The 16,163-nt window shown below is 35.8% G+C and overlaps 1 protein-coding gene across 3 annotated transcripts in view; it reads right to left on the minus strand.

Annotated features, from left to right (window-relative positions):
* Positions 1-16,163, minus strand: part of FSTL5 (follistatin like 5) — an 856,262-nt gene that overhangs the window by 640,231 nt on the left and 199,868 nt on the right. For all 3 annotated transcript variants that reach the window (XM_027866922.1, XM_027866921.1, XM_027866920.1), the window contains exon 3: positions 4,048-4,296. In XM_027866922.1, the coding sequence (XP_027722723.1) occupies positions 4,048-4,296 (249 nt within the window). The remainder of the gene's footprint in view (positions 1-4,047; positions 4,297-16,163) is intronic.

Genomic DNA, 16,163 nt, shown 5'->3' on the forward strand with positions numbered 1-16,163 from the left:
TCACTTAAAATAATAATAATAACAATAGTTGATATTTATATAGTGCTTATTATGTGCCAGGCACTGTGCCAAGTGCTCAATATTGTCTCATTTGATCTCCAGAACACCCCTCGAAGTTAGGTTCTATCATCATCCCTATTTTACAGAAAAGGAAACAGACAAACAGAGGTTAAGTGACTTACTCATGGCCACATAGCTAGTAAGTGTCAGAGGCCAGATTTGAATTCAGGTGTTCCTGACTTCAGATCCAGTGTTCTATCCACTGTGCCACCTGGTCAAGCAACTTCACTCAGGAGCTAATAGAGATTAACTAATGAATAAAAGGATTCAGCCCCAAATTCCAAAGGAGGCAATTTCTGTGTTTAGTTTCATCTGACTCATGCCTAGAATAGTCAAGGATGGAGGGAGTTTGACTACCCTAGACTGTATTATGCAACTACACATATATAGCATACATACACACATATATCACATATATGTATATACATTTCTGTGGGTATATATACATATCTGTGGATAGACAGATGGATAGACATCTTAATTTTTTGTTGTCGTTCTGTTGTTTCAGTCATATCTGATTCTTTATGATCCAATTTGAGGTTTTCTTGGCAATGATACTGAAGTAGTTTGCCATTTCCTTTTCCAACTTATTTTATAGGTAAGGAAACTGAGGCTAACAGGGTTAAGTGACTTGTCCAGAGTCACACAACTAGTAAGTGTGTGGGGCCAAAATTGAACTCAAGTCTTCTTGACTGCAGGTCAGGCACTCTATCCACTGCCCCATATAAAGTCTTAGAAAATATCTGTATATACACTAATAAGAAATTTAAACCATGAAGGCTTTCTTTAGGTTCTATAGCATAAAATAATTTATTCTTTATTACTATTCTCACTTTTTCATCATCATATATTTGATGGAATTCAGATAGAGATGGTCACTATCCCACTATTCTTTTTGTTTGATGTTTGGCCAACTATTGTGTGGTTGGATAAAATGATTACTTCCTTTGTAATGAAATAAAAGTAGTATGTGAGTGTAATGACGAAGTGAATGCAATACTAACTTCAGATTTGCTGAGATTTGGTAATCCCTTAGAAATCATCCAGTTGCTGAGAAATCAACATTTTATGGATTACATAAAGAAAGAATTTCAAAAGTATCTTAGTGCCAATGAGTGTACTAACTCGAAGTAAGAAACTGTTACTTCTGAAACTTAGCAGCAGACATTGCCAATCATGTTTTTAGGAAGGGAATTAAGGAAACAAAACACCACTCTGGCTGGTACACTTGTCCTTGACCATTAAGTCTCTGTAGCAATTCATAGAGGATATCTACATTATGTAAAACCATTTGACTGAAAAGTAGAACATTATGTCATTCCAATGCTTTGTCTACATGACACTCAACATCGCAGGCTTACAGATCCATTTGCTTGTTAGACAAATCTTCAGTATAAGCGGAGAATTCACACTGAACAGAACAGAAGACAGAAATCAATTACATAGATTTCATTATTTTTAAATATGATGGGAATGATTGAATTTCCACACGTTAAAATGGAAAAATAGTAAAGTATTGTTCTAACTAGCTTCCTAGAAAGAAGTTGTTACTACAGTATTTTATTGATTTGTAAAATGGTTCTAATCAAAGGGAGAAATAAATTGAACTGAAATCTACCAGTGTCCTCTTTGCACCATTAAATTGGGGTATGATTTTTATAGTAAAAATGACTTCTGCTCTGTGAATAGTTTTTGTGAATAACTTGTAAAATTTATTTAAGATTCACCTTAGTTCACTAAAGACCTGAAATTATCCTCGTATTTTCAGCTTTCTTTGGGGCAATTGACTTTCCATGCATCATCTGATTATAGAGCACTATTTCTTATGCAATCAGAAAAGTTATAACAATTTTCTGTTATGGAAAATATTTCATGTGAATTTACCCATTTTGAAAAATCGTATGTTTATGTTTTTCTCTTTGTGCAGAACTCTGAGATGAAAAGGTTTATCGCATCATCTTTGTCTCAAACTTACATTTCCACTGAAGTCTTTTGATTAAAATAGCAATCCACTCCTAAAAGCACAGGTTCCAATCATGTAATGCCCATAGACACTACAGACAGACTCAAATGCTGAACTGAGTTAATGGATTCTGTGTCAAATTAGTTAAATGATTGACTAATCAATCTAATTACTAAAAAAGCTCTTTTGGTCTGATTATTTCAATTTTAATGATAACCACACTGATGATGCAGTTTCACAGATAAGCATTTGGTACTGTTTGAGACTTGTGATTTCATCAGTGTAGGGAACTTCCAGTGTGGTAATGTCTTACATCAAAGAAGATTGTCAATATCCATGTAACTTTTAGTCTCAGAGAGAGTTAACTGCCTAGGACACCTTGGGGTTAAGGAATGGTCACAGTATGGGTTATAGGAAGGATTTAAATCTAGGCTCCCATCTGAAAGGCCAGTTCCCTATCTACTATACCATCATGCCTTTCAACCAAACCTTATGTCTGCCCTACATCAACTACAACTACTGAAGTTGATGGAATTGTGAATTGAAAACACTGTATTCAGTGATATATTGACAATCTCTGAAACAATATCTACCTATCAAATTCCTGGCACTGGTTTCTGTTAGTGAAAATGAATAAAAAAATGTCAAACATATAAGCCCTCATAAAAATTTGAATGGTTTTATATTTAAGAATAAAAGGATTGAAATTTCATCTCCTTGTTCCTTTGAAGTACATTCTAGTAAGTACTAGAAGGTATATTAGGGTCTATTATCGCCTCAGGTAGTTTGGTGATGGCCTTTCTCATTGATGCAATGAAGCCCAAGGTACAACATACTGGGAAAACAACAACGATTTTGAGTAGATATTAACTTGTTTGAGGTACTTATAGCATGATTTAGAAGTAGGAGACTGGATCAGGAGAGTTAAGTGTTAAATCACAAATTCAAGTCACAAACTTTGCCATATTTGTTCTTTCTATGAGCTCATGACCACCAGAGCAGAAGAATTTTCTCAAATGGCTTACATAAGGTCCTAACAATGGTCAAGAAATTTAAAGGCAGGCTTCTCTAAGAAGACTTACACACTCATATTAATCAGTTGCTATATTGTATCATATTCATATGTTACAGTAGCACAGTATAGTGAAGCTGGTCTTGGCCCTGCCTCTAACACATACCAGCAGTATAACCCCAGCCAATAGCTGGCTTTGTCGTTATTCTAGGCTCGTCTCTCCAAGTTCATAAATTGCAGAACAGTTCTGAACCTTCATGGATAGAGAGTTTCCTTGTTAGGAAATTCCCTACCACATGCACTGAAATGAAATAGAATCATATTAATGAAACCATAAGTCCATTCTTATCCCTCTTCTATTGTTATGAACCTCCATAGTTTTAATTTCTTTTAGCTTCCTTATGTTTTTATCCCCTGAAACGGGCCCAAAAGATCTACTCTTGTCACAGTTTTAATGCAGACATCTTAAGAGAACAGAATGACCATTTATTCTATTTGAGGTGATCTTCTCTGGGTGGCATTGTTCTATTGTTATATACATTGACCATGTGTAGTCAAAGTTGCCTTAAGTGGTCCATAGGATAAAATGTTATAGGATAAATTAAGTACTTGAAGCACATATTGGCCACCTGTTTCTCATGCAGATATCATTTTATTCAAATGAAATCATAAGCTCACAAACATCAAGTTGGAAGGGACCCTAAATGCCATCTAGTCCAATCTCATCATTTCACAAATGAAGAAATTAAGGCCAATACAGGTTAAGCAGCTTTCCCAAGATCCCAAGATTTCCCAAGGTCAGAGGTGAGATTTTAACCCTTGCACTCTGAGTCTAGAGTCAATGCTATTTCCACCATGCCATGTCGCCTGCAAGTAAATACACAGTGTTCTACTCATAGACACAAATACTTTTACATTTCCATTTTAGACCTTTATGACATTCTATGCTCTGACCATGCACTAGATAATGGGAGTAATGTAAAACGTAGGAGATTGTTCTACTTGAACTTACCTTTGAAGAAGCAATCTTCATTGTGAACTATGGTCACCTTCTGTTTTTTCAGACAGGCAGCTCTGTGTACTTCACAGTGGTTTTCATAAAATTCTCCATCTGACCCACACACAGGCTTGTAGTGAGGCTTGCAGTGGTCCATGCATGCACACTCAGCTTGCTCAGTCTCTCTGTTAATAACACAGTGCCTTCCCAGGCCACAGTACTTATTTTCACAGGATACAAGTGGACCATCCTGATTGAGATACCCTGAAAGAGAAAGAAAAAGAATATAGTCTGTATTTGCACAGCTTAAGTAATAGACTTTTCTTATTCTTAAAATACATTCTATATTTTATGAAAATTATCATAGTACATGAATCAAACAACATCCATGTTGTAGGGAAATCAAGATGCAAATGACTTAAAAGTCCAATGACCCTTATTCTCAGGCATTTGTGGTTCATCCAGCCAGTTTAATCTAACCCCACTGCCAGTCCACAAGAGGTAGGTCTAGTGTGGTTCAAGGCTTCAAGCATTAATTACTGTGTGGACAATTATCTGAGCATAAGGAAAAAACTGGAGACAGATCTGGAGAGAAGTTATCTCCTACAACTTCAACCTTGTTCATTCACTGTTAGAAGTTATATCTCAGAGTTGCAATTGGTGAATCCCACTGCCACATACGTGATAGTGTCTAGCCACAAATACCCCTAACATACCAAGCACATGCATATACATACACACAGACTATGTTTCCTTAAGGATATTAGATCTATTTACACATCATTAATATTATCTACACACAGAAAAAGAGAAGGGAGGATTAGTCTGTCCTCAGGGTTTTGTAATTCTAGGAATTTTAGCTGTGAGAAATTTCCTTATATGCATTTCAGTTTTCTTTCATTTTTTCTTATTTTTTTTTGAGAAAGGTATAAAAAGGAAATATAGTTTCATTAGTGTAGAGAACTCTCTAAGAACATTTCCTCTATTACTGCAGATCAGCAATTGTCCTGCAATTTTTGAGTTTAGAAAGTTGCCTGGGGTAGTTAGATGTGAAATGACTTGCCCAGGATGACCCAGCCAGTATGTGCAGTATATGTGTTAGAGACAGGACTTGAACCTAGTTTGCTTTTCCCCTATAACTATGAAGTTAACATTATCTACTATGCAATGGTGCTCTTCATGTTTCCAGAATGTATGTATGTATGTATGTATTTGTATGGATATTCCAAACTTTCTCATCTTATAAATTAAAGTACATAAAGGCCATGAAATTTGATCTTTAATCCTCAAAACCTGAGTTTTTTTTAATAGTATAGTAAGAACAACAGTAAATATAGGAGTAAGATTCCAAAAGTGCTTTAAGTCTATAAAATACATTATATGCCTTATTTTCTTTTTATCTCACAACTCAAGCTCATTATTTTATCCTCATGCCTCATGGCTACTGACTCTTTTCCATTCTTTGGATACATAATTCATTTTCATTCAATCAAGTAGCATTTATTATACACCTACTAGGCTTCTGGCTCTCTGCTAGGTGCTAGAGATATAGAGAAAAATATAAAATAGTCCCTGCTATTGAGGAATTTACATTCTACTGTTTTCTATTGAAGAAAAGAACATGGACAATAATAAAAATTACAAAAGTAAGAGTTTCTTGTTTTTCAAAATGTTTTCCCATATATTACACCATTTGTTCCTCAATTAATGTTGAGTAGAAAACATTATAGATGTTAATATACCTTTTCTCAAATGTAGAAAGTAAAGCCAAGAGAGATTAACTTATTTTCCCAGAGTCACTTAGCTAGTAGGTGTCTGTGAAGGTATTCAAATACAAATCTTCCTGACTTTAAGCCTAGTATTCTCAACAGTACTCCAAGGTGATTCTTTCCACATAAACATATATCAGAGTCAACAAATACAACAAGTGTATACCAAATATTCTATTAAAATGATCAAGTGATTCCTGCTGATTATAACTAAAACTGTCACTGCTTTAATTACTAAGTCATTATATAAGTTCTAAGCATAGATCTGGCTCTATAGAGCTCTATGGAAACCTTTTGGAGAAGGAAATGGCAAACCACTCCATTATCTTTGCCAAGAAAACCCCAAATGGAGTCACAACGAGTCAGACACAACTGAAATGACTGAGAAACAACAACAGAAACAACTGGAAGACTGAAGTAAGATTACTCCTTTTTCTAAGATTTATCTATCTCTAAATTCCCTTTAGATTCTAAATCTATGATCCTATAATCCCATAATATATTTCTTGTAGGCCACATTTTAATAACCCACAAGATATAAAATACCGCTTTGAAAAGTGAACCTTGAAAATATGCTTAAATATGGATAAACAAATAAAAAAATTTAACAAATACTTCAATAAATTTTGCATAAATTGTATCAGACTGTACTGGAGCTTCATTAAACATAGGAAAAGTACAGAATTTAACACTTGACCTTTGGAGTCTATTTAAATGTTGCAGACTTGTTCCCTCCTTAAGACAATGGCAAAATGAGTTGGAATTTGACTTCAATTGGACTTTTATATGTTTAAACCACAAACAAAAGTCTTAAAGCTAGTGATTCAGTTAAGATGGTTGTATTAGGAAATTGGTCATTTTCTAAAAGTTAATGACCTGTTTTATACAAGCCAGAAGCTGCATGTTGCATGTAACTGTGGAACAATTAAAGAAAATTTAATTAATTTATATGTAATCCAAAAGGGGACTCATATTATGTAAATGAATGGCTAGAACATGTCCTTTTTGACAGTAATTGCCCATGACTAATGATAAACCCTGGTTTGGGATAAGATTAAATCAGTTTAATCTGATTATTACATCAAGGTATACTTTTAACTACATTCAGGCTATCGCATACCAAATGAATTGCAATCATCACTGAACACCCCTGTATAATTTAACTTGCATAAAATTATTGATTTTTCAATACTTTTAACAGCAAATTGTACCATCAAAAGTTTCACGTATCTGTAGTTGCAATTCTGCACTTTGAGATCATTGTAATGATTTCTTCAAGAAATTTAGAAAACTGAAGCATCAAAACAAGACCAACAATAGTATACCAAATCAAAAAGTAAAATACCCATGCTGTAACATAACCTTGCCATAATGACAATGCTCTATTTCAAATAGCACAGCAGAATTCCTAGTAGCAGACATATATGTAGTACACTTGAATTAATATCTATCCAGTGTTTTTACTTCGTATTCTATGCATTCAAACCATTCTCTTCAATCTCCCTCCCCCAAATTCAACCCTCTTCTGAATTTCCTTATTTCTGTTCAGACTACATCATTCTTTCAATCACTGGGGTTCCCAATTTGTCATCCTCCATTCCTCACCTGCCATATCCAATCAATTGCCAAATCTAGGCAACTCAGCCTTGTACATTGTAACTGGGCCTATGTTCAAAGCCTTTCTAGCTTGGTAATATTTAATAGTACTGCAGTTACAGCAGTAAGGTGTATAAAAGTCTACCTCTAGATCATAATAAAGCCCTGAAACAGGATCTAGGAGGAAGTAGTGTCATATTGACTTTCTATCAACTTACAAACTATGCCACCTGTACTCTAAATCTCTTCTTCAATCCCCTCCTACCAGAGGACTCTGGATTCTGCCCTGGGTTCTGAGTTCTGTAAGTGAGTGAGTTTTGACCTTATCTTGCCCAGAACTCAGCCTCCTTGTCACTTCCTAACCATTTTCAAACTATACTGTCATCCTCTTTTCTAACTCCCCTTAATTGGAAATGCTACATAACAGGCCTTGATTTGTTGTTTTGTTGATTGCTTGGACTTAAGAAAATGATAAAGAAAATATTAGTAATTCAGCTTAAACTTAAAAGTGTGTCATGCCTTCCAGAGAGCTAATTGTTATACATTCACTAGAATACCACAGCACACGTTTTTTGTTTTTGTTTTTTGGGTGAGTGTGTTTTTTTTTTTAAAACTAGATGAAGTACTTTCCTGACCACTGGCACTACAGAGATCATATGTTGGGAGACGACCTTTTCAGTTCTAGAAATCCCACCCTGAAACCTGTGCTTGCTGAACTGATGAGTATATACACAAAGCTCACTGTTGTAGCCAGACCTAGCCATGCTTCACATTCCACCTATCACCTATCACCTCTCCTACTGTCCTGTACCCTCCTCATTCTTACTTCTCCCTATATTCTATTTCACTTAGTGATCCGATCAACTCCCACGGCTTCAATTATCTCTATACTCAATATTCTTATATTGACTTATCCAACTCTAACCCTTCTGCTGGTCTCTAGTCTTGCATTTCTAACTACCTATTATATATCTTATACTGGGTGTCCTTTACATATCTTAAACTCAATATCCCAAATGGAATTTATTATTTTCCCCAAAAAATTCTCCCCCTCTCTTTCCAAACTTCCCTATTACTATTGTGGGCACCATCATCCTTTCATTTACTCAGGCCCACCATCTATCCTCAACTCCTCATTGCTTACATAACCAATCGATTGCCCAGGCTTGCTGATTTTCCCTTTCTTGCATCTCTCAACTAATCCCCATGCTCTCCTTTGACACTGCCATCACCCTGGTACAGGCCCTCCTCACCTCACACCTATACTACTGAAATAACTTGCTTCTTGCCTCAAGTCCCTCCCTACTTTATTCTCCACTCAATTCTCAAAGAACTGTTCTTTAAGTGCAGGTATGAGCATATCAGCCTCCTACTCAATCTCCAGTGCCTATCTTTTATCCTTTTATCTGGGATAAAATGAGAAAAAAAAACTCTCTGTTTGGATTTCAAAGTCCTTCATACCATGCCCACACATCTTTCCAGTCTTCTTCTACTCCTCATTTCCTACCATGTACTTTGTGATCAAGGACACTGGCCTCTGTGCTGTTACTTGAACAAGATATTCCATTTTCTAACTCCCATCATTTCCACTGGCTATCCCCATGTGTGAAATGTTCTCCCTTCTTTGCTTCCTGGCTTTCTTAGAGTCCCAGCTAAAATTCAACCTTCTATAGGAAGCCTGTTCCCTCTTAATTCCAGTACCTTCTCTCTGTGGAATAGCTCCAATTTATCCTATATATAGCTTGTTTGTACATAATTATTTTCATGTTGTATCCTCTTTTAGATTGTAAGCTCCTCAAAGGAAGGACTGTCTATTACTTTTCTTTGTATCACCAATGCTAAATACCAGAGTTGGCACTTTTAAGTGATTATTGATTGAATGAATTTAGAAGATAGATGATCTACCCTTTGGCCATGATGTTCAACCTTCACAACTTCAGATATGCAATTTGACATTTAAAGCTTCAAATGCTCTCCTAAAACATAAAAGAATTGAAATCATCTTATTTTAATTTTTAAATCCAAAACAGGTTTTTGCAAAAGCATGGAGTTCATCTTCCATAGTTTAAAATAATTTTGGAGAAGGGCTTCATGACAGACTGAGACACTTATTTTAAATAATATTGGACTTAGAAAACCTGGGTTCACTTACTACCTTGGACAAATCACATAACTGCTCTAGGTCTAAGTTTCTTCATCAGTAAAATGAGAGGATTGGCTTCTAATGCCTCTTTCATCTCTAAATTTTGTACGCTTTTTTTTTTCATTTTTGACATCTGATTTATTTTCTGGCTTATTACACCTGTCAACAGGTTTCTAATTATAATAAAGATAGTGACAGTTACCCTCTGGAGTGGAAAAAAGTCTGTTTCTGCCCAAATGTTTTTGTCCATTTTTATTTTCAAGAGCAACAAAAAGATTCCTTTAACTTTTGGGGGCCAGAGGGTATTTCATTTTTTGTCTTAATAGCCCTGGTAAAGTATAGCAAAATAGTAGTGCTTCATGAATGTTTATTGTGTATGTGTTGAAAACTTTTCATGATGCACATATATCTTTAGTCATCTGAGGTGACATGATGGAATTAGGAAGCTCTGGATCCAGGTAATACCTTGGGCATGTGTTAGCTGTCCTACTGTGGAAACTTAGAAAATCTCTCAGGGCCCAAGGAAGTTACATAGGATTTCCTAAACTGTAACAATGAAGGAACTTTCTACATGAAGGAATTTTTTACACTGATGGAATAACAGCTATGGATCACCCAAAATAAAGTGAACTCAGATCCCTCTCCCCACATATACAATTCTTACTATATCTGAAGATTTTTTAGAGTGTCTCACAATACAACTAACCCTTATTTGAAAATAAAAAGATGAGATGTTATGGTCACAGTTTCTTTCTACCAACCATGAACAATTTAATGTTTTTGTTACATTTTCTAGTAAAGTGGACTAAGGTGTAGTTATTGCTGAAAGTTGCTAGGGGAAAAATATATTCTTTGATAATATCATTTGACATCAAGGCTCCCAGCTGAGCCTTCGAAGGGAGGAGGACTGGGAAGAGGAGAGAAAGAGGCATTGAAAAGGAAAATCTATATCCCAAGTGGGGTCTTTGTCACAAAGGTCACATATTAAGGTCAATGGCAGATCTGTGTTTAAGTTTTCCCCTTCACTGACTTCATGCCCTTCTGTAATAATTAGCAACATAGCACTTTAGTGGAGAGGCAGTGGCATTCTGGTGTTGCATTAACTATGAATGCCAGACCAACTAACTTCTTAAAATGATTGATGTAAGACAAGCTTACAGATTCCTTTATGCAGCTGCACAGATTCCAATTCAACTGAGCTAGAAAGAAGTTACAAGTTGAATTGATAGCACTTAATGGAAACTCCTTGCTTTTAACTAGAATTCTTTTGTTGCCCTTTTCCCCAACTTTTTTTTTTTCTATTTAAAAAATCCATTGCTGTTTTCGTAATTGCTATCTGAAGGTCAATGGGTTATCTAAGAGAAGTTGAACAAGAAGGCAACTTATTCATTGAGTCACTGATAGATGGACAGGGTTTTGCAATTGATTATATTTCAATAGTTGCATGCTGGGCAAACTCTCAGCCTGGCAGTCCATCTTAGCCCAACCTCGCCCAATAACAGCAAGAAAGAACAGCACAATTGTTAAAGATTTTAGATGGTCATAGTGCATTGAATCTTGTGCAGGTATTGGAATATTAATACCAACTGCCATTTGCCTTGACATATACAAGACCTTGATGAGTCTTCTTAAGCTTAATAGTAAGGACGGTGAGACAAGGCAGTTCTAACATAAGACTGAGTGAACATTTACATCAGATTGCCAGATGAAGGTAGCAAAATTTCACCTTCAAAATATACTGGAGTCATTGACAATTCAAAATGGGTAATTAACATATAAGTAGAAGATTAATTGCGCAATTAATCTGTTTGAGGTTTTATTTGATACATTCCAGAACCGAAGCATTTACTTGTATGCTGGGTACACTTGAAAATTTTACAGATGACATTTGGGCACCCACACATTAAATAAAATGTGCCCTTTAGCTTTTTTCCCATAATATTCACAAGAAGACATTATATAAAGGTATGTGGGGAACAAAGATCTCTGTTTATCCCAAATCACTTATATAATAATGAGTAAATGAAATGTATGAACACTGGATGACTTACACAGATTGTTCACCCTAAGATTGGGGAGGAGGAAGTGGTAATTTGGAATATTTAAAGCCACAAGAAGTTTTAAATTCTTTAACACCCAAAAGAAAAAAAAAATCTAATAATCTGAGAGATATTGTTTATCTAAAGAAATAACTCAGAACCCTCTCCCCACATATACAATTCTTAGTATATCTGAAGACATGTGCTAAATGGCCCAAGCTACTAGAAGGGTGGTGGCATAATTAAGAGAATTCTTGGAGTCAGAAAGACCTGGGTTAAAATCTTGTCTCTGATACATACTAAATATGTGACCCTAGGAAAATCACTTAACCTGCTTACTCCTCAGTTTCCTCATCTGTGAAATTGGTTTAATATACACTATTTACCTCATAAGGTTACTGTAATAAAAGTTGTTTGTAAAGTGCTACAGAAAAGTAGCTAGTTAACAGAGAGGCTGCATAGTGTAGTGGATAGATGGCTGGCCTTGGAGTCAGGAAGACCTGTATTCAAATACTGCTTCTGGCCCCTACCAGCTGGGTGACCATAGATAATTCCTTCAGCTTCTCAGTACCCCCAGGCAGCCCCCTAGGATTATAATTTGCCAACGAGGTACTAAATTGCATTGAGGAATAAGATTCCTACATCTAGAATAGCTGCCTGCCCCCTGTCATCCACTCCCCAGCCTGAAAAGCTTATAAGGATAGTAATAACACTTATGAAATTTTTTTGTGAGGTTGAAACGAGGTAGCATATGTAAAGTGCTTTGCAAAGCCTAATGTGATAAACAAATGTCGGCTCACTCCAGGAAAACTAAGTGTCAAGTGTCGTTTGACTATGAGATCCTTGAGGGTAGGGACCGCTACTTTATTTTTTTTTTTCTTTTTGTATCCCAGCTCTTAGCATAATATCCAGAACAAGGTCTACCATGTGCCTACACTTAATAAATGTTTATTGGAGGATTCTGGGAAGATGGTGGTGTAGGTCAGAAAATTCCAAGCTCTCCAGATTTCCCCCACAAAAGAGATAAAACAGCAGCTCAGGGCAAACATGGAATGATAAAAATAAATAAGATAATGGACAGAACAGCGGGACAATCAGAGACGATCTAAAGAAAAGGCCCAGGATGAGGTTTGATCCCTGTGAAGAATAAACACCTCCAGGCTAGTTCCATTTAAACAAAAAGTGGAGAGGCCTAGAGTTGTACAGGTTGGGAGGCTGCCTCAGCCCTAGCCACAGGAACCTTTACCCATAGGACAGAGAGGGGGGTTGGGTATCTGAACCAAGGAAGATCCAGGGAATTTCTGCTGACAAAGAACAGCAAACCCAGCTGTGCTGCAGAGATGCAGATCTCCCACGGCGAGAAGAGATCAGCACATGCCCTGTGAATGCAGAAGCAGTGGGGTAGGGACGCCAGCGGCTATGGGCAGTTACTGTAGCTGGGGGTCTTGGTTTTGGTTCCAAGCCAGAGGGAAGAACTGAAGTAGGATCTGAGGCCAGAGGCACCATTCCCCCATGGCCCAGGGCTAGAAGTGATTACAAAAAATAAGCTGCTAAAAATTAAAAAAAAAAATAAGCAGGCAAAGGAGAAAGAATTCAACTATAGAAAGTTACTATGGGAATATAGAAGACCAGGGTTCATCTTCAGAGGAGGATACTGAAGCAAAGTAACCCTCTCCTACCCCAAAGAGTAACATCAAATGGTCACCTGCCCAAAAAGAATTCATAGAAGAACTTACAAAAGACTTTAAAAATCAATGAGAGAGATTGAGGACAAACTAAAACACACACACACACACACACACACACACACACACACACACACACACGCACACGAAAAACAAGGTTATCAGAAGAAAGTCAAACAAATTAGAAAAAGAGATCCAGAAAGGAAGAAAATGACTCACTGAAAATCAGAATTAGGCAAAGGGAAGACAGCAAACTCGTAAGAGATCAAGAAATAATAGAACAAAATATAAAGAATTAAAACATGGAAGAGAATGTGAAACATCTCATAAGAAAAACAACTGATCAAGAAGAGAAAACATAAGAATTATCAGACTACCTGAAATCTATGATCAAAAAAAAATAATCTTGATACAATAATATAAGAAATAATTAAAGAAAATTATCCTGAAGCATTAGATCGAGAGGGGAAAGTACAAATAGGGGAAAAAAATCTACCAATCACTACCTGAAAGAGATCCTATGAGGAAAACTTACAAGAATGTCATAGTCAAATTCTGAAACCCCCAGGTCAAAGATAAAATACTGCTACCAACAAGAAAAAAAAAATTAAAGATGGTAATGCCACAATTAGAATCACACGAGACTTAGCAATGCCAACACCAAAAAACCACAGGTCTTGGAACTACAGATATATACACACACACACACACACACACACACACATATAAATACACACACATATATATAATATATATTTATATATATGTACACACATAAACATATATACATAATATAAAACATATATATAATATACATATATATGTATATATATATGCAAAAGAACTAGGGTTCTGATAAAAATATCTTACCCAGCAAAGGCAAGCATAATCCTGAATGAAAAAAAATGGACACTTAATGAATTGTCAGACTTTCAGGATTTTGTTTAAAAAACTAAAAAGATCTAAACTTAACAGAAGAATTGACATACAAGAGCTAAGAGAAATATAAGGTACATACCAAAGACTAACTACAGGGGACCCAATAAGGACAGACTGTTTATCTTTTTTATGAGGAAATGTAAAATTTATGCCTAAGATTGTTATTAGTAAGTGGGGAGTTGGACAGATTGAGGGTAGACCTGAGTATGATATGATTTAAAAAATAAAACCAAAGTAGAAAATTGAGAAAGAATTTTTACAACCAGTGTCTCTGATAAGGGCCTCATTTCTAAAATATATAGAGAATTAAGTCAAATTCATAAGAATACAAGTCATTCATCAATTGATAAATGGTCAAAGGATATGAACAGGTAGTTCTCAGATGAAGAAATTAAAGCCATCTACAGTCATATGAAAAAATGTTCTAAATCACTACTGATTAGAGAAATGCAAATACAAACAACTCTGAGGTATCACATCACACCTATCAGATTGGCCAATATGACAAAACAGGAAAATGATAAATATTGGAGAAGATGTGGGGAAACTGGAATACTAATACATTGTTGGTGGAGTTGTGAAATGATCCAACCATTTTGGAAAGCAATTTAGAACTATGCCCAAAGGACTATAAAAATGTGCATACCGTTTGACCCAGCAATAGCACTTCTAGGGCTGTATTCCAAAGAGATCATACAAATGGGAAAAGCCATTCCCAATTGGGGAATGGCTTAACAAGTTGTGGCTATGAAGGTAATGGAATACTATTGTGCTGTAAGAAATGATGAGCAGTCAGACTTCAGAAAAACCTGGAAAGACATGCATGGTCTGATGCTGAGTGAAGTGAGCAGAACCAGGAGAATGTTGTACATAGTAACAGTCACGTTGTGCGATGACTAATATTGATAGACATAGCCCTTCTCAGCAATGCAAGGATCTAAGACATCTCCAATGGCCTTATGATGGAAAATGCTATCCACATCCAAAGAAAGAACTATGGATTTTGAATGCAGATCAAAGCATATTATTTGCTATTTTTTTCTTCTGTTTTGTTTTGTTTTCTCTTTCTTGTGGTTCCTCCTATTGGTTCTAATTCTTCCTTACAACATCACTGATGTGAAAACATGTTTAATAGCAATGTATATGTATAGCCTATATAAGATTGCCTGCCATCTTTGGGAGGAAGGGAGGGAGGGAGGGGGAGAAAAATTTAAAACTCAAAAGCTTATGGAAATGATTGTTGATAAATCAAAATAAATTAATTTAAAAAAAAGTAAAACAGTTTAGGAACAGCTAAAAAAAAGTAATTACCTTATACAAATGAGGTGGGAGAGGAAGAACTGACACAGGAATTAGGTGCGGTGAAGGGGGCTTGTAGTTCTGGAACCTTACTTTTATTAGGAATGGGTTCAAGATGGAATAAAACATATATATCTAGAAGAGTATAAAAGTCTTCTAAATTAAAAAGAAATAAAATGCTAAGAGGAAAGGAATGGGGGAGAGGACAAGGGAAGGATCTTTAGAGGGATTTTTTTTCTTTTCTTATTTTATATTTAAGTTCAAATTTTTTTTTTAAATTACAAAAATATGTTTATTGATTGTGTGAAGCAAACCATTTAATCTCTCTAGGAAAGAGTTTATTTATCTATAAAACAAAGTGAATGGAATAGGTGACAACCAAGATTGTGCCTGTCTTCCAAATAGGAATCTATATTATGGACATATTCTATCTCAGCGTATTTATCAATGGATCTCCCAGTTAGATCTATAGTACCATCTGCAGGGTACTATGTGCTATGGGCAGCTAACTAGCAAAGTGGATAGAGAGCTACGACTGGAGTCAGAAAGACTCATCTTTCTGAGTTTAAATATGGCCTCAGGCGCTTACTAGCTATGTGACTCTGGGCTAGTCACTTAACTCTGTTTGTCTCAGTTTCCTCATCTGTGAAATGAGCTAGAA

The sequence above is a fragment of the Vombatus ursinus genome, unplaced genomic scaffold, assembly GCF_900497805.2.
Source record: "Vombatus ursinus unplaced genomic scaffold, bare-nosed wombat genome assembly UNPS02014784.1, whole genome shotgun sequence".
NCBI lineage: Eukaryota > Metazoa > Chordata > Mammalia > Diprotodontia > Vombatidae > Vombatus > Vombatus ursinus.